The sequence below is a fragment of the Tachyglossus aculeatus genome, chromosome 3 (genome assembly GCF_015852505.1).
Source record: "Tachyglossus aculeatus isolate mTacAcu1 chromosome 3, mTacAcu1.pri, whole genome shotgun sequence".
Taxonomy (NCBI): Eukaryota; Metazoa; Chordata; class Mammalia; order Monotremata; family Tachyglossidae; genus Tachyglossus; species Tachyglossus aculeatus.
This window is the reverse complement of record NC_052068.1, coordinates 19,713,469-19,732,973: the sequence shown is the minus strand read 5'-3', so window position 1 is coordinate 19,732,973 and position 19,505 is coordinate 19,713,469. Positions and strand designations below refer to the sequence as shown.

The window sequence follows — 19,505 nt, the reverse complement described above, 5'->3', positions numbered from 1 at the left end:
CTTCCTCACCTCCTTGTTCCCAGCGGGTTTTCTGCTGCTCCTTTAGGAAGTGAGCTGTACTGTGCTGAACGATATTTGGTTTCCTTCCACTTAATTTTAACCCCAGTAGCTGTCTTCCCTCTCCTGCCTCCTCCTCATTGCCAGGCAGCCATGATTCTGGTCCCCAGCCGGAGTCCACAATGGGAAGGGGTGACGGGGGTTCCCCCCCCCACCTCGATCTGTCCCTTTTCCCGCCCCTGTGGCTTTGGGTGGGGCAGGGAAGCGGGGTTGCAGTCGGGAAAGGGGAAAGGAGGCAGCAGCTAAGATTAGAATTAAAGGAGAAAAGATAGACCAATGTAGTGTGCTATATTTACACAGTAAAGTGGAGGTTCAAAGGGCGTTTGGGTTGGGCAGAAAGGGAGCTGGGAATAGGGGAGGAGGGAAGGGGTGGGTGAAGGTTTCAAATGCTGGGGGTCAATTAGGAATCAGGAAATATTATAAGGTAATTTGTCACCTGGGGGTACATTCTTACTGAAAGGTGCCCCCAGAAGAAGGATTTGGAATGCTGTTTTTAGAAAAGAACTTGTGTAATTCCAAATCATTAGGTCTTAACTTTTGGGGGGTTGATTACTTGGTCTTTGGGTTATCCAAGTCCTTTGCTTCCCCCCTCATCGTTTGTCCCCACTTTTAGACGTTTTCACATTTGCAACTTCTCGAGAACGGAAAAAAAAAAGAAAAGAAGATGATGGCTCTCTGATCTTGGATTTCATTCACCTAAGCGATCCCAGTCTCCTGCTAGCCAGTTTAGAATTGGCAGTGGATCTCAATCAACCAGTCAACCAGTGGTATTTATTGAGAGCATAATGTGTGCAGAGCACTCTTCTAAGTGCTTGGAAAAGCACAGTACAGCAGATTTGATAGACACGATCCCTGCCCACAGGGAGTTTACCATCTGTAGGGGGAGAAGGACATTGCAGTAGATAAGGGTTAGGGGGAATAGTAATTAGAGTAATTACCTAAGTGTTGTGAGGCTGAGTTGAGTATCAAGCTGCTTTAAGGGGAAAACCTCCAAGTTTATAGTCAATTCAGAGGGGAGGGCAGATAGGGGAAATAAAGGGCTTAGTCTTTTCCAGTGAATTATTCTCACAGTACCTTTCACAGACTAGTTACTCCTGGCTTCCTCCATCCTAACTGTCTTTTTCTCCTACTGCACAAAGCTCTTGCCTTCCACTCAATCCATCTATCCTATTCGTTGAACACTTTCTGGGTGCAAAGCACTGTAGTAAGCCTTGGAAAAGTACAGTATAACTGAGTTGGTAGATACGTTCCGTGCCCACTCATCTCATCACATCAGCTCCTTGTTTCGTAAACACAACTTTTGCTTTGCTTTGCCCATTGCTTTGCCAAACTCTGTTCCTCCTTTCTTCCAAACAACCCCAAACCCATCTCCAGTCTGAAGCCTTCCCAGACTGGCCCCTTCATTTTTGATCCCATGACCATACAGTAGTATAGTATAATCCATCTGTTCCAGCACTTTGGAATAACTAAATCTTTTGTATATATCTGTATTGCTAGCTCTCTTAAATTCCGCACATTGGGAATTTGTACTTTGGTTGTGTGTTTTACGTTTTTGGATTTGCTCAAGATAAAGTATATCCTCTAGGGCAGCACTACACTTCTTGGCCTCCTTTGTAACTTCTCCCAATTGCCAAGCACAGTGCTCTGCAGAAAGTGGATGCCCAGAATGTGAAGGATATTCCAGGTATTTTTCCATCTCACAGATAACAGCCAGATGAAGTGAGCTTCCTAGGAAAATGGCAAAATTCAGAAACTGAGTCACTTGTCAAATTCTGGTCCTGTAAATCAATTGGCCTAAGACGCTTTAGTTTTACATGTATGGAATTGACCGTACCATAATTACACCTAGTAGTATAGCCTCATCCTGAATCGTTCCAAAACATCTGAAAGACATCTTGAGTAAAACTCTCGTGGGTATTCTATTCACTAAACAAAAATTGGAGAAAGAGAAAGGAGGATAATGAGGATAAAGGAAATCCTCGTGGATACATAAACTTCTATTTGAACAATCCAAAACTCATTGTAGGCCCTCCCTGTGCTACTCCATTCCACTGTGCTGATATGCCAGTCCAACAAGGAAACATTGCTTTTTGTGGTAAATGTATCCCACCACTTCCAGTGGGAATTGCTACCTCTACTACTTGGTAGAGGTGAAATAAAGCATTCTGCAGCATACAGAAAAACGTGCAACTGGAGTGGTTTTTAGTTTTAGGCTATTGAAAAGTAAGTGCCTTCAGTTGGGTCCTTCATCATCATCAGTGGAATTTATTGAGCTCATAAATGTGTGTAGAGCACTGTATTAAGTGCTTGGGAGGAGAGTATAGTACAACAAAGTTGATAGACACCTTCCCTGTCCACAACAAGAGGGACACTGGTCCTTTGGGTTGGGAAGGTGTTTTTATTTCCCTCTGTTGGTGGCTTTTTTTTTTATTTCACTTGTGCCTGTTTCTCTGGGCTTTAGACGTGGGAGTTAATGTACAGCAATTTTAATGTGTCTAAGTGCCTTAGACCTTGAGAATCAATCAATCAATCAATCAATCGTATTTATTGAGCGCTTACTATGTGCAGAGCACTGTACTAAGCACTTGGGAAGTACAAATTGGCATCACATAGAGACAGTCCCTACCCAACAGTGGGCTCACAGTCTAAAAGGGGGAGAATGGATTGTGAAGTTTACAAACGAGCATTTTATTCTGTTGAGCCCAGCCTGCCCAGTTTATCCTTCTGGAGCCACTTTTCCAATTCTCTGGTAAAATGTCAAAAATGCATTTGCATATGGAGCTCTGGAGTAGGCTGCTCCGTATGTGGAGTCCGAAGTTATTTGGAACCAAGAGTCTTCTGTAAGTCCAACTAATTACCACAAGGCAGTATTTCCGTAGTGATTTAAGAACAATGCTTTTGAAACTTTTATCCTGGATGTTGTTATCTCTCAGGCTCAGGAATATTCCTAATGCATTGCTTTCCTGAAGCGTGAGCTCCCTGGACGTGCAAGTATTTTCACAACTGGACATCGTATGTTTATGTTGGCCGTGTTTTGGCTGTGCAGTACTATAAGCATAATTGCTATGGCCTTAGAGTTTTTGGACACTGCCTCAGTTTTTTTGTTCAGCGAAAGTCACGGAGGAGGTTTAGAAAGACACAGAGTTCTGGGTTTCAGCCCATCCATCTTGTTTCTTTTGGTTCAGTAAATACTTGTAGAACTTTGTGCCCAGTGAAATAAAGAACACAGTGCTGTCACATTGGGTTCCCCGTTCTCATTTGGTTACCCGTTCAGAGAAAAGAAGATTTTGATCACCTGATTTCTAATACAACTCCCTGGGCCAAGATTCCCCTCCCCGCATAATCCCTCCGACGGCACCCTGGACAGTTTTTCCCAGTCACTATTATGGGGGTGTGGGAAGGCTGACATGGCCCCCCCAAACCTGCTGTCCACTTGGGACCAGCATAAAGTTAGGAGGTTTAAAATGAACCAAATTTTGTAGAAAGACTTCTCTTTTAAATGGCCCTTTTTCCAGGTAAAACTGATTTGCTTTGTGTTGCCTCTTCTCAGAACACAACTTCATTGTAAAGTGAGAGACTTAAAACTGGCAGAATTTTGGGGGGGATATTTTGATCTGGAGAGACGCCCAAGTAATGGCATGTGTTTAAAATAATTCTCAAATGACTCCTCATCTCGGGGAGTCTATAAATATTGCACAGTATTTTATTACCTGCCAGCTTGAAAAAAACGTATCACTCAAGCGTTCTTCAGAAAGCCAGTTCTTTTAACCTTTTAACTTTCAGGTCCTAAATGCTTTGTAATTTACACACTGGCTCGTCTCATTTTAGGAGTGGTAGCGAGGTCTGGATGGCTCTTTCAGCAGCTTAACTGGACACAGGTTTATGTGTCAACCTTGGATGAGTCACAGTTTTGTGCCTGTTTCCAGATTTGAACAACTCATTTAGGAGCATGAACTGTAGGAATTATAAACAAAGTTCTGGGTAGTATCTGCTTTCTGAAGAGCTTGAGGTGCTGAACATTAAAATCCTCCAGAACTAATACTGGTAGTATTTATTGAGCATTAACTGAGTGCAGAGCCCTGTGCTAAGTGCTGGGAGAGAATACACAGGTGGGATTTAAGACATGTTCCCTGTCCCTGAGGGAACTTTTGAATCAAACACCCTGATCACTATAAATATACCAGCATCGGAAACTAACAAGGAAGGGAACAGGATGGTGAATACAAAGTGGAAGGGGAGAGCATGGTAGAATCAAGGAAGGGAACAGAAAAATGAAAAACAGTCTGTGTGGAACAACAACAATAATAATAATAATAATAACAATAATGATAGCATTTATTAAGCGCTTACTATGTGCAAAGCACTGTTCTAAGGGCTGGGGAGGTTACAAGATGATCAGGTTGTCCCACAGGGGGCTCACAGGCTTAATCCCCATTTTACAGATGAGGTAACTGAGGTACAGAGAATAATAATAATGATAATAATGATGGCATTTGTTAAGTGCTTACTATGTACAAAGCACTGTTCTAAGTGCTGGGGGGGAATACAGTGGGATCAAGTTGTCCCACGTGGGGCTCACAGTCTTAATCCCCATTTTACAGATGAGGTAACTGAGGCTCAGAGAAGTTAAGTGACTTGCCCAAGGTCACACAGCAGACCTGGTGGAGTTGGAATTCGAACCCATGACCTCTGACTCCAAAGCCCGTGCTCTTTCCACTGAGCCATGCTGTTTCTCATGTTTGTGCATGTTTGCATGTTTCTCAATGGTAGAATTTTACCAATGGTTTTGAAGGAACCTCTCCCGGGGCCCTGCAGGAGGCCCATTCTCCCTGGTCCCCCGCTAACTTTCAAAGCAATAATAATAATAATAGCATTTGTTAAGCACTTACTGTGTGCCAGGCACTGTACTAAGTGCTGGGGTGGATAAAAGCCAGTCGGGTTGGACTCAGCCACGGTCCCATGTGGGGCTCACAGTCTCAATCCCCATTTTACAGATGAGGTAACTGTGGCCCGGAAAAGTGAAGTGACTTTCCCAGGGTCACACAGCAGACAGGTGACAGAGCTGGGATTAGAACCCATGACCTTCTGACTCGCAGGCCCGTGCTCTATTCACTCCACCATGCTGCTTCTCCTCCAAAAAGAAATAAAATATTTCTCCCAAATCAAGCCTTATGAAAATCACATCTCCTCTCTAAAAGTCTTTCCCTAACTAAGCCCTCTTTTCCCTTATTCCTCCTCCTCCTTTCTGTTTCGCCTATACACTTGGATCTTTACCCTTTCAGTACTTGGTATTCACCCAACCCTTAGGCCCACAGCACTTATGTACATATCTCAAATGCCTGTCACCCTCTCTCGATTGTAAGCTATATGTGGGCAAGGAACATGTCTACCAACTCTGTTGTACTCTCCCAAGCTCACCTCCTCCAGGAGGCCTTCCCAGACTGAGCCTTCTTTTTCCTCTCTTCCTCCCCATCCCCCCGACCTACCTCCTTCCCCTCCCCACAGCACTTGTATATATTTGTACAGATTTATTACTCTATTTTACTTTTATTTTACTCTACTTTTATTACTATTTTATTGTACATATTTACTATTCTGTTTATTTTCTTAATGATGTGCAAATAGCTATAATTCTATTTATTCTGATGATTTTGACACCTGTCTACATGTTTTGTTGTCTGTCTCCCCCCTCTAGACTGTGAGCCCACTGTTGGGTAGGGACCGCCTCTATGTGTTGCTGACTTGTGCTTCCTAAGTGCTTAGTACAGTACTCTGCCCACAGTAAGCGCTCAATAAATACGATTGAACGATTGAATAGTACTATGCTCTGCACACAGTTAGTACTCAATGAATACTATTGAATATTGATAGCCTCTATTTGGGGGAGTCCCTGCTCTCTTTAGTCATTAAAAATGGCCGGACACCATTAGGACAACATTTTCTGAAGTATGCAGTTTTCTTTCTTCATTGTGGCACCTGGCAAATTTCTGCTTCTGTTACCTTGGGGGATAAAAGTGGAAAGCCTCCTTAAAGCATGAAGAGATTTCCCTTCTATCAAGCATGCTTCTTTAGAAGATAATAATAATAATAATAATAATAATAATAATAATAATGATAATAGCATTTTGTTAAGCACTTACTACGTGCAAAGCACTGTTCTAAGCTCTGGGGAGGCCACAAGGTGATGAGGTTGTCCCACGGGGGTCTCACAGTCAATCCCCATTTTACAGCTGAGGTAACTGAGGCCCAGAGAAGTTAAGTGACTTGCCCAAAGTCACACAGCTGGCAATTGGCGGAACTGGGATTTGAACCCATGACCACTGACTCCAAAACCCGTGCTCTTTCCACTGAGCCACGCTGCTTCTCCAAGATCAGGCTCTTTCTTAGGTTGTACAGTCGGGCCTGCTGTAAAATGTCCTGTCACTTCATAATTTGGCTATAATAAAGTTCTCCCAATAACATGAGTCTTTTGCAGTTTAATGTAATCCTTAAGTAGATTTGGTGAAGGAAGAAAGGTTTGTGTATATGTGACATGCCACAACATGTGATGCCTCTTTGCTTCTAAGCCTCTGCTACAGCCTTAATGTGTAACACACTATACAGTGCATTACATTTCTTTCGTTTTTGCAACTGCTCAGAATTTAATGCAATAAAATGGCATTGATGGGCAGTGGGGGAATTAGGGGGTAATTGTTGGGTATTCTGCTAATAGTGAAGATAACAGTAATATAGGAATTTGTATTGAAAAATGTCAGTCATGTTATCCTTGGACTAACTACCCATAGCCCATTAATTTCCATTGAATTGCAGTTTAGTGTAATGTGTTTTCTCCACAATACAAGTTTCTTTAAGAACACTGCCCCCGAATAGAACTGGTATATCATAGTTCACAGGAAAACTCTGTAGTAGTAGTAGTGTGATTCAGTGGAAAGAGCCTGGGCTTTGGAGTCAGAGGTCATGGGTTCAAATCCTGGCTCCGCCAATTGTCAGCTGTGTGACTTTGGGCAAGTCACTTCACTTCTCTGTGCCTCAGTTCCCTCATCTGGAAAATGGGGATTAAGACTTTGAGCCCCCCGTGGGACAACCTGATCACCTTGTAGCCTCCCCAGTGCTTAGAACAGTGCTTTGCACATAGTAAGCACTTAATAAATGCCATCATTAGTATTATTATTATTATTAATAGCAGTGTGGCATTTGCTAGATGCTTACAATATGCTAAAAATAATAATAATATTTGTTAAGCACTTATTATGTTCCAGACTCTGTTCTGAGCACTGGGGTAAATACAAGATGATCAGGTCCCACATGGGTCTGACATTCTAAGTAGGAGGGAGAACAGGTAGTGAATCCCCATTTTGATGAGGGAACTGAGGCCCAGAGAAGTTGTGTCTTGGCCAGGGTCACACAGCAGGTAAGTGGCAGAGGCAGGATTAGAACCCAGGGCCTCTGACTCACAGGTCCCTTCTCTTTCCACTAGGCCACTCTGCTAAACACTGGGGTAGATCCAGGGTAGTACCTGTATATATTTTTGTACATATTTATTACTCTATTTATCTTGCCTGTACATATCTATTCTATTTATTTTATTTTGTTAGTATGTTTGGTTTTGTTCTCTGTCTCCCCCTTCTAGACTGTGAGCCCGCTGTTGGGTAGGGACTGTCTCTATGTGTTGCCGACTTGTACTTCCCAAGCGCTTAGTACAGTGCTCTGCACACAGTAAGCGCTCAGTAAATACGATTGATTGATTGATAGTCAGATCAGCCACAGGCCCTGTCCCAGGCCCCTAGATCGTAATCGCCTTGCAGGCAGGGAACATGACTACCAACTATTATATCGTACTCTCCCAAGCTTAGTATAATGCTCTTGCACACAGTAAGTGCTCAGTAAATATGTTTGATTGATAGTAAGATTGTCAATATTTGTTGAAGGAAAAGCAAGAATCCTGAATGTGAAATTCTTCCCTGCGCCTGGGGTAACCTTTCAGTTCTACTCACCACATTTTAGAAAGTGCATGCTAAGGGAAGGGCAACCAAGGTGATCAGGATGTGTTCCTGGCCTGGCATAAGAGCTTAACAAATACCAAAAGGGGAAAATGGCCCATGACCAAAATAACTGCCCACCTTCTGGGAAAGAACAACATTTTTCTATCTGTAAATATGGTGGCTTTCATTATTCCTTGTTTCTCTTTCAAGGTATTGTTTGACAGGACTTTGAACTTATTGTGTGCTTTGCCAAATGATCTGGCTTGGTTGTGTGGAGCTTTGGCATTCACTTCCTTAAGTGTGCAGTTTAGTGTTTGTATTTTTATTCAAGAATACTAAGTAAATAAGATTCTGCATGTTACATATTACTTCAAGCCCTATTTTAATAATTAGTTAAAAGTGGCATGTCTTATGTATTTAGGAAATCCTGAGAGGTTTTCACCATGCGTGCCTGCCTTTTGTAAAATTTTTCTTTATTGCTCTCCTTCTCCCTTGCCCAGAAGGTTGCTGTTGCTCTGAGTGCCTAGTATAGTCACGCTTCTTCCCCCACCCCAAGTTGCTCCTGAACTTGTACATTTCAGTATTTGTTCCTGGTATTTTATCAGTGCCAATTTGTTGATCTTGGAAGTGGGAGGTGGGGTAGCAGAGATAAGGAAGTCCATCTTAGTGGTTGGTGTAATGGGAAGTGTCCTGTTTGGCCTGCTGGTTAGGCCCATGATTGGGATGATTGGGAGCTTAGTTTTCATGGGGTGGCCCTAAGGGATCTTAAGAAGAGATTAATGAAGGTAGAGAGGCGTTTGTAGGTCATTGTGTGGTGCAGTTGCTGGCCCACTGGTCTTATGTGGTCCATAGAATCAGTTGCTGTGGGCTACAGATTCCAGTTTCAATTACTTTAGGTGGCTTTAACTAATGCTACACTAAAAACAGCATAATGGGAGTGTACACATGATCTCCCCTAATAGTAGTGTAATTTGTTAAGCACTTGCTATGTGCCAAACACTATACCGTGACAGAGACGATCAATGAATGATATTTATTGAGTGCATACTGTGTGCAGAGCACTTGGGAGAGTAGAGTATAACAGAGTTGGTACACTTGTTCCCTGCCCACAATGAACTGAGCATCTAATGCTGGAGACAGACATATAAATAAGTTTTATAGATATGTACCTAAGTGCTGAGTGGCTGAGGGTGGGGTGAATAGCATTCATTCATTCAGTCAGTCATATTTATTAAGCGCTTACTGTGTGCAGAGCACTGTACTAAACACTTGGGAAGTACAAGTTGGCAACATATAGAGATGGTCCCTACCCAACAACGGGCTCACAGTCTAGAAGTCTAGCAAGTGTCTAATGGGCACAGATCCAAGTGTATTGATGTTGTGGTGCTCATTCATTCATTCAATCATTTATTGAGCGCTTCATGTGTGCAGAGCACTGTACTAAGCGCTTGGGAAGTACGAGTTGGCAACAGAGACGGTCCCTACCCAGCAACGGGCTCACACTCTAGAAGGGGGAGACAGACAACACAACAAAATATATTAACAAAATAAAATAAATAGAATAGTAGATATGTACAAGTAAAATAAATAGAGTAATAAATCTGTACAAACATATACAGGTGCTGTGGGGAGGGGAAGGAGGTAGGGTGGGGGGATGGGGAGAGGGAGAGGAAGGAGGGGGCTCCGTCTGGGATGGCCTCCTGGAGGAGGTGAGCTCTCAGCACTATGTGCTCGGCACATTGTAAGCGCTTAACAAATACCATTATTATTATTATTATTATTATTATGCAGGGGGGATAGGAAGTTGGGGGAAGCAGGGCGTAATTTCGGAAGGCTTCCCAGAAGAGAAGTGATTTTAGGAAGAGATTAATACGATACAGTCTGAGGAGATTGGACATAAGCCCTGTCCCAAAAGAGGCTTTTAGTCTAAGGAGGAGGGAGAGCTGGTACCGTATCCCCATTTATAAAGATGAGGAAACTGAAACCCAGAGAAATTTAGTGACTTGTCCAAGGGTACGCAATAGGCAAGTGGCAGAGGCATGATTAGAATCCTCATCTCCTGTCTGTGGCTTTTCCACCAAGCCAAGCTGCCCCTTCCTCCTTTGGATGTGCTATTTTTAGAACTGGTCTGCGTGCTGGACTATCATTTTCAGCGGCCAGAGTCCAGTCCCAAGCACTTAGTACAGTGCTGTGCACACAGTAAGCGCTCAATAAATATGAATGAAAGAATGAATGAATCTATTGACCTCTAATCCCATTGCCTCCAGGCTAGAGCCCCCAGGAGTCTAGCAGCAGGAGGGTACCACTGCCCGCAAATCTACTGCTGCTGCTCTCAGGAGCATTTGGTTTTCTGAAATTTCTCTGCATCCGATTATCCTTTAAAAAATGTTAACAGTAAAAGCATTTGAATATGTGGAAAACCTGACTGAAATTCCAGGGGTGCTATAATTCCAACAGAAAATAATCATAATAATAGTAATAATAATGATGGCATTTATTAAGCGCTTACTATGTGCAAAGCACTATTCTAAGCGCTGGGGAGGTTAACAAGGTGATCAGGTTGTCTCACAGGGGGCTCACAGTCTTAATCCACATTTTACAGATGAGGTAACTGAGGCACAGAGAAGTGAAGCGACTTGCCCAAAGTCACACAGCTGACAAGCGGCGGAGCCGGGATTTGAACCCATGACCTCTGACTCCAAAGCCCGTGCTCTTCCCACTGAGCCACGCTGCTTCTTATAAATCAATATGTATTTATGGGGCCAGATATATTGAAGAGGGAATTTGAGGGTGGGGATTGGAATCCTTCTCCTTTTTTTCAGTTTGCAAATGCCAATTTTGCTAATACTGAGCCCTCAATGCATCTGTCAGCGTTCAAGGGAAATTATTATACGGACTTGCCAAATAAGCCAATTAGAGATTTTTGTTCAGTTGAGTAAAGGACATTGCAGTTTACATCTACTCATTGGAATTGCCGAACCATTCAAAATGTGTTTTTGATTTTGATTTCCTTCCCTTCATCTTTCACTTTGGCAGGTTTGGTAGAATTGACGCCACCAAAGGCTACAGTAGGGTTTTTTTTTTTAATGATTGTTATTATTGCTGTGGGCGACATTTATCTGAACTCACGTTGTCTCTCATAACATTTATAATTTCAAAAATACTGAAGAAACATTTTGGTGTACTGTAGTTGAAGTTTTAAACACGCTGGGCCCTCTTTTTCCAGTGACCCTGGTAGTGGGTTAATAATTTTGGGAGGGGCATTCATTCGCTTAGACCACTAAGTGCATGGTGGCTATCCACTGAACACCCCTTTGAGGAGTTGAACAGTACGTGTCCTTCCAGAGTATCTAATATATTATTTCCAGGGGGTAAATTTTTTTCCAACTAGTATATAGCTGTTCTTACCTAACATAAATAGCAAGTACTGTGACATGAGTTCAGCATTGCAGTTTTCACATCTCCTAATGTGCTTTTTCCTTAGTACCTAGATAAAGAAGAAGTTGTTTTGTGGATGAATACCGTAGGACCATATCACAATCGCCAAGAAACGTATAAGTACTTCTCACTTCCCTTCTGTGTGGGATCCAAAAAAAGCATCAGCCATTACCATGAAACCCTGGGAGAAGCACTTCAAGGAGTTGAACTGGAATTTAGTGGTCTGGACATTAAATTCAAAGGTAAGCACTTAAAGCCTTCACAATTCAAATTATTCATGCATGATGGTAGAAGAGCTCAATGCCAGGGGAGGAAGGTGATGGTAGCTTGAATTGATTGGGGCAACGAGCTGACATGAAGTGGAAAAAGAGGGCCTCTGGGTGTGGGGAAGCTGAACCTTGAAAGCAGTGATGAGGAGCTTGGGTTGAATGTTGGGGGACATTGGAGACCTCAGAAGGACATACTTTTTTGAGGAGGGGGAGCAATGAGACCTAAAAGGAGGAGATCAGCAAGGGAGCCACCATTATAGTACCAGTGCTAGATTAGAGGAGGGAGGAGGGGCTTGGGTAGTTCACAGGAATGGAAGGACATGTGAAATTGCGGGAAGGGAAAATGGTGGGATTTGGTGATGGATTGGAGGTGGGGAATGAATGAGAGTGAGATGAGGTCAATAGGACTCCAAGGTCAAGAGGCTATTGACAGAGATGGCCAAAGTTTAGGGAGAGAACTGGTTTTAGGAAGGAAGGTAAGGGTCTGGTTTCCAAGGTTCAGTGTTTTTTTATGAAGTACCATCACAATATCCCCAACGGGGAAGCTTATTAACTTCAGTATTCAAAGATATTATCTTTGTTTGGCTAATTACTCAGACTTCCATGTTATCTGGTTCTTTAGTGGTTTGTGGGATTTTATTCATTCAAGATGTGGGAAATTCTGATCCCTTTGAAGTTTATTCGAGGATTTTAACTTTCCCTTTGGTGTTCTAAAATTGGTGAGATTATTCCTTGTCTGAGTTTGCCTTGGCTAAAGGAAAACCTGTTAATCTAGCAATTTAATAAATGTATTTTGTTTTTGTGCCAAAAACCCCATAGTAGGTATTTTTCCTCCTTACCAAACTTTCATCTGTCACTTGATTCTCATCTAGAACCTTGGCCGTAAAACCAGGAAACCAAATTTGACTCACGAACTGCTACCGACTTGTGTGATCTTAATGTCGCACTTCTGTTCATTGTTTCAGTTTTACTCAGTAAAATGGAGTCTGCTTTTTGTCGTCCGAGTTTCAAGGATTAACAAGATCTCCTTGGATCTTGGAAAAAAAAGGTGGAGCACAGGCAGTGTGGCCTAGTGACCTGGGTTCTAATCCGGGCTCCAACTCTTGTCTGCTCTGTGACCATGGGCAAGTCACTTAATTTGTCTGCCTCAGTCATCTCACTTGTAAAATGGGGATTAAAACAGTGAGCCCCATGTGGGAGCATGGATTGGGTCCAACCTGATTCGCTTGTATCTACCCCAACGCTTAGTACAGTGCCTGGCATAGAGTAAGCACTTTACAAATACCACTAAAAATTTGTATTTTTATGGTTATCTAATATAATATTATTATTATTATAATAATAATAATGGCATTTATTAAGCACTTACTATGTGCAAGCACTGTTACAGGGTGATCAGGTTGTCTCACAGGGGGCTCACATTCTTAATCCCCATTTTACAGATGAGGGAACTGAGGCACAGAGAAGTTAAGTGGCTTGCCCAAAGCCACACAGGTGACAGTTGGCAGATCTGGGATTCGAACCCATGACCTCTGACTCCAAAGCCCGCTCTCTTTCCATTGAGCCATGCTGCTTCTCTAGTGTGGCCTAGAGAAAAGAGCATAGGCTTGGGAGTCAGAGACCTTGGGTTCCTGTTCCGGTTTATCCACTTCACTCCTGCTTGACTGTGGGCAAATTATTTAAATTGTCTGTGGAAATTCGCTGTTCCTTGAAAACCATTAGTAAATGACCCTGATCTGTGAACTCTTTTGGGAATTCAGTCTTTCATTCTCTTAATGCTAGACATTCTAAGGAGCTTTCTTTGTTTTTGTGTGTGTGTTTGTGGTGCAGTCTTCTTTTTTCTAGAACATATTGAAATGGAAAATAGACATATTTATAAAACCAAAAAAAGGCAGCAGGAATACTTTATTATTTTCCAGCCAAAATCTGTTGGTCCAGAAAGATTGGTTTTGTGGTTTGTAGTGTTGTAAATCATTTTTAGAAACAGTAAGCATATGGGTGAGTTTCGGTACAAACAATTGTTGAGTGTTTTTTGTTTGTTTTAAGGAATTATAATGTTTCTCTTCTGGCTTTCCCCAAGGAACAGTAAACATAGTCTTGTATCAGAAGTTTATAGTGGAAATTACTACACAGCAAAGTCGGCAAATCTTTAGTCTTTTTCCTTTCTAGATTGGAAAACCATTTTGCATATATTTCAGTCTAATAGAATTTTTGTAACTTGATTGCATTCAGTTATGGTGTTTAGGTATTGCTCTTCAGTTTGTGTGACTTTTTTAAAAAAGAGTAGGTCATATAAATTTATAGCAGTTCCCTTTGCAGCACAAATACAGAAAGTTACATTGACAGAAGGGACTTATCGTCTTCTCTGATTAAGTGAAGTCAGAGTATGTTTTATTGATTTACTGCTACAAGAAGGAAGTAAATTTCCCCAGTGATCTCAATAGGTGAGAATAAAGATGGAGTGAAAAACCTGAAGACACCTGTGTGATCTTAAGTACTTTCAATCTTCAGGTACCTCCTTTTTAATGGATGAAAATCAGTTAGCTGATTCTCGAGCATAATGAAAATAAGCTTTTGACTAAGTGAGGCTAAACAAAACATCAGCTTGGATGGTGGGTGGTCAGATGGGGAAAGGATCTCCTGGGATGGACGCCCATTTCCTCAGTTTCTTAATAACATGATTTAAAAAAAAATATGAGTAGGGTGGGCTATCCTGAAACCACTTTAATTCAAACAGAACCAAATTTGGGATAAAAACAATGATTGAATTAGTTTGTCAGCTGGCAGTGCTAGACCATTTCTCATCCCTCTCTGTCCATTTCTGGCTCTCCGTCTGTTTGCTTTCTACTTTCCTAACGTATTCCTTGAGTTCCCAGGTTTTCAGATGTGTTCCTACCCAGTAGCTCAGATCCACTTTGCAAAGAGCAGTTATTGTTTGCTCCTTAATCAGTGGTACTGAGTGGTTACTATATGCAGAACACTGTAGTAAATTATGGGAGAGTGCAGTTCTGTTGAGTTGGCAGGCATATCCCCTGCCCAGAAGCAGCATGGCTCAGTGGAAAGAGCACGGGCTTTGGAGTCAGAGGTCATGTGTTCAAATCCCGGCTCTGCCATTTGTCAGCTGTGTGACTTTGGGCAGGTCACTTAACTTCTCTGTGCCTCAGTTCCCTCATCTGTAAAATGAGGATTAAGACTGAGCCCCCTGTGGGACAATCTGATAAACTTGTAATCTCCCGAGCGCTTAGAACAGTGTTTTGCACATAGTAAGTGCTTAATAAATGCCATTATTATTATTATTATTGCAGTGTATAATCCTCATTTTTAACCAAGGCGGAAGCCCTGACATCCTTCGCCTGTTAAACCCACAAGTGCCCTGGGCTGCTTAGCAGACCAACTTCCTTTTCACATTCCATGCTTCTGTCCTTGGCCCACCTCCCTTATATTAGGGGATCTTGCTAATTCTTCTTGCAAAAATTCCCCAAATGCAGGCACCGTCCCTCCCCACTTCCCATACAGGTGGTGATTTTACTGGTTTTAGGTCACTGATCCATCCAGTCCCACATTCTGTGTGATTTTGGCAGCAGGAACCATTTACAGGATATTGATCCTGTTGTTTAAGAAGCACCATTTAACATCCCTGGTGATTCCCTCCAATAATCCATTACAGATTGCTTACCCATTCATTTATCTAAATTCCTTCGAGCCCAGATGTTTTCACTTTGTTTGTGGTTTTGGTTAAGTTCTTACTATGCGTCATGCACTGTTTTAAGGGCTGGGTAGATACAAATTAATTAGGCCAGATAAAGTCCCTGTCTGAAACAGGGCTCATGATCTGAGTAGGAGGGAGAGTGGTAAATGAGCCCATAAGCCAATTACTTACTGTAGAAAAAAGTTGTTTTGGGTTTTTTTAATTTGTTAGTTCTGGGCCACCACCCTCAAACTTTAAAAGGAGTTTCCTCTCACCCTCTCAACCCAGTGTTTGGGATTTGGGGGACCAGCAATGTACAATCACTGTGTATATATCTGTAATTTATTTATTTATTTATTTATTTGTATTAATGTCTGCCTCCCCCTCGAGACTGTGAGCTCATTTTGGGCAGGGATTGTGTTTTATGTTAAATTATAGTCTTCCAAGCACGTAGTACAGTGCTTTGTGCACAGTAAGCACTCATAAATATGATTAATAATTACAATAATAATAATAGCGTGTCTCTCTCCACCCCCACTGCCCCCAGCATGGGTCTCTTCAGTCGGAGGAGATCCAGCCCTGTCAGTCAAGCTGCCCTCATAAAGAAGCATTTTTGGTTGCCCTTCTGCACTTTTTCCCGGTCCTGTTACACTCTTCCTAACATGTGGATTCTAGAACCGCATGCAGTATTTCCGGGTGGGGGGGGTAGCAGGGTTTTATGAAGTGAGAAAACTCTGCTTTTGGTTCTGTTTTCCATCCCCTTCCTGCTAATTACCAGCACCTGGTCAGCCTTTATGGCCATTGCTGCACATCAGACTTGTGACTGAGGGGTCCGACTCACCATCATGTAGTAATCGTTTGGGATTCTTTTTTCCCTGTCTTGCAGAGTTGGGTCAAGTTCCCTGCTGAAACACCATGGTGTCTTGTTTTTTATGTTTTGACCCCCTGGCTGTACCTCTTACCTTCCATTAAAATGACCTCTCCTCTCTCCCTCTGGCTGCCTCCTATAGGCTTGTAACTTAACTTTTAGTAAACCTGTCCATAAGACAGTGCCGAGCCCTCTGTGGCCACTGTCTAAATTTCCAGTCATGGTTTGGGTGGATGATGATAATAATAATAATAATAATAATAACAATAATAATAATAATAATAATAATAATAATGATAATAGCATTTATTAAGCGCTTACTATATGCAAGGCACTGTTCTAAGTGCTGGGGAGGTTACAAGGTGATCAGGTAGTCCCACGGTGGGCTCACACTCTTAATCCCCAATTTTACAGATGAGGGAACTGAGGCACAGAGAAGTTAAGTGACTTGCCCAAAGTCACACAGCTGGCAGTTGGCGGAGCGGGGATTTGAACCCATGACCTCTGACTCCAAAGCCCGGGCTCTTTCCACTGATGGATGAGATGGAAGCTGCCAGTATGTTGGATGGTATTATGACTGATGCTCATGAGAGTAAAAGCCATAGTAAGATAACTGCTACAGGATGATATTATGTCTCGAAGTCTTCCCCTTCTGTAAACTGAGACGATTGACTCTTAGTTTCTTTCGTTCTTTTCCATTCTCTCATTTATGTGCCACAGATCAATTTGCAGTCCAGTTTTAATCCCCTGTCTCAAAAGTGAAATTTCCTGCTAATCATAAACCTGTGCCATTAGTCTTTGGCACTGGCCTTGACATATGGCTAAATCGTAGGTCTGATTTGTTGGCAAGAGAAAGTTGCCAATTCTCCACTTGTAATTTATATGGAAATGCAGGGAAACACTTAATTTTAAATCAGCTTAGTACCTTAAAAGAAAGTTTTCCCCCCAAGGAGTGAAAAGGGGGTGTCATGGTAATATGAACATTGTCAGAATTTCCATTTCCAATCCACCCATTTTCATTTATTTTTAATTTGACTTTAAATAGGTTAATATCAGTCTTTAAATAGGTTAATATCACTTGAAACCTTGACTTCTCCTTAACTTGGAAGTCATGAAAATCAATAGGAGTTTAGAAAAGATTGGTCATCTTTATGTGTTTTGGATGGCTGCTGCCAGTATTTGAAGCAAATTCTGTCATTTTGTGTTCCTTAAACCAAAATGTACATTCTGTCTTTTGGTGCTTATTATTATGATACATGTCAAACAGTATTCTAAACTCTGGAGTAGATACAAGGTAATCAAGTTGGATAGTCCCTGCCCCCGTGGGGCTCATGGTCTAAATTTTGCTTTCTAAGTTTGCAAATCCCCCCCACAGATCTTTGTCTGTCTTATAAAACCACATTTCAGTGCTTAATTTGTAATGGAAGAGATGCCGAGGCTGAAGCCACTCTGTGGTTTTTACATCTAAATTCCTAGTGACACTGAACGAGCAGTGACATTTTGTTATTGCTGCCTGTGACGACAACACTGCCTGACGTTCAGTCATGGCACGTTATCTGAAAAAAACCAGCCTACCAGTGGCGTCCTATTACAAGTATTTCCTCTTTAAAAATCTAAAGCACAGATTTTATTTTTACTTTGACAGCTTGAAATGACAGACTTGGCGATTCCAGGTTGACTGTCCTTTCCAGATTAAGCGGTGGTTTCCCACGATCCAACAGGGTGGCCCATGTTCAGCAGAGCACCTACACAGCACTCAGTAATCAGTGGGATTTATGGACCGCTGACTGGGTGGAGAGCACTGTAGTTAGCATTTAGTACAATACAATAGAGTTGGTAGATGTGATTCCTGCCAACAAGGAGAGTACAATACAATAGAGTTGGTAGACATGATTCCTGCCAACGAGGAGAGTACAATACAATAGAGTTGGTAGACATGATCCCTGCCAACAAGTAGCTTGCAGGCTACAGGAGACAGACATTAAAAGAAATTACAGAGAGGAGAAATGGCACAAATATGGTGGGGCTGGGGTGGGATGAATATCAAGTGCTTAATGGATACAGATCTGAGTGATTAGCAATGAAGGAGAGTGAAATGAGGGCTTAGAGAAGGCATCTTGATGGAGATGTGATTTTAATAGGGCTTTGAAGGTGCAGGAAATGATAGCCTGTTAGCTGTGAAGGAGAGGGATTTCCAGGCCACAGGGAGGACAAGGGGTTGGTGGCGAGATGGACTATGGAGAGTACAGATCATAGGTTGGCGTTAGTGGAGTGAAGTGTGTAGATTACATGATATGAGTCCATCAGTGAGGTAAGGTAGGGACGGGAGAGCTGAATGAATGCCAACAGTAAGGGGTTTCTGTGTGATCTGGAAGTGGAGGGACAGCCGTTGGATGGTACTGAGGTGTGGGGAACTGCAAAGAAGTTTTTTCAGAGAAATGATCCAGGCAGTAGAGTGCAATGTGGTCGGCATATGGGAGAGCCAGGAGGCAGGGAGTTGAGTGAGGAGGCCGATGCAGTAATCAAGACGGGATTGGATAAGTGCTTGGATTGGTGTAGTAGCAGTGTGGATGGAGAGGAAAAGTGGATTCTGAAGATGCGAAGGTAGAAACGACAAGTGTTGGTGACAGATTGAGCGTGTGGGTTGAATGAGAGAGTCGAATTGAAGATAATGCCAAGGTCATGAGCTTGTGAGACGGAGTATGGCGGTATTGTCTACAATGATAGGAAAGTTAAGGGAGGGCAGGGTTTGGGGGGGAAGATGAGTTCCTATTAAATAATAATAATGATAATAATAATTGTGCAGTTTAAGAGTTTTATGATGATGGTATTTGTTAAGCACTTACTATGTGCCAAGCACCGTTCTAAGCGCTGGGGTAGATACAAGGTAATCAGGTTGTCCCATGTGGTGCTCACAGTCTCAATCCCTATTTTACAGATGAGGTAACTGGGCCCCAGAGAAGTGAAGTGACTTGCCCCAGGTCACACAGCAGACAAGTGGCAGAGCCTGGATTAGAACCCCCGACCTCTGACTCCCAAGCCCATTCATTCATTCATTCATTCAATTCATTCAATCGTATTTATTGAGCGCCTACTGTGTGTAGAGCACCCATGCTCTTTCCACTAAGCCACACTGCTTACTATGAATGGAGGGTGCCAAGCAATGTACTGTACGGTGGGTTAGGTACAAGATAATCAGGTCC

The 19,505-nt window shown here is 42.4% G+C and overlaps 1 protein-coding gene across 2 annotated transcripts in view; it reads left to right on the top strand.

The window, feature by feature from the left end:
* Window positions 1-19,505, top strand: part of TM9SF3 (transmembrane 9 superfamily member 3) — a 126,061-nt gene that overhangs the window by 16,412 nt on the left and 90,144 nt on the right. For both annotated transcript variants that reach the window (XM_038743692.1, XM_038743690.1), the window contains exon 2: window positions 11,524-11,719. In XM_038743692.1, the coding sequence (XP_038599620.1) occupies window positions 11,524-11,719 (196 nt within the window). The remainder of the gene's footprint in view (window positions 1-11,523; window positions 11,720-19,505) is intronic.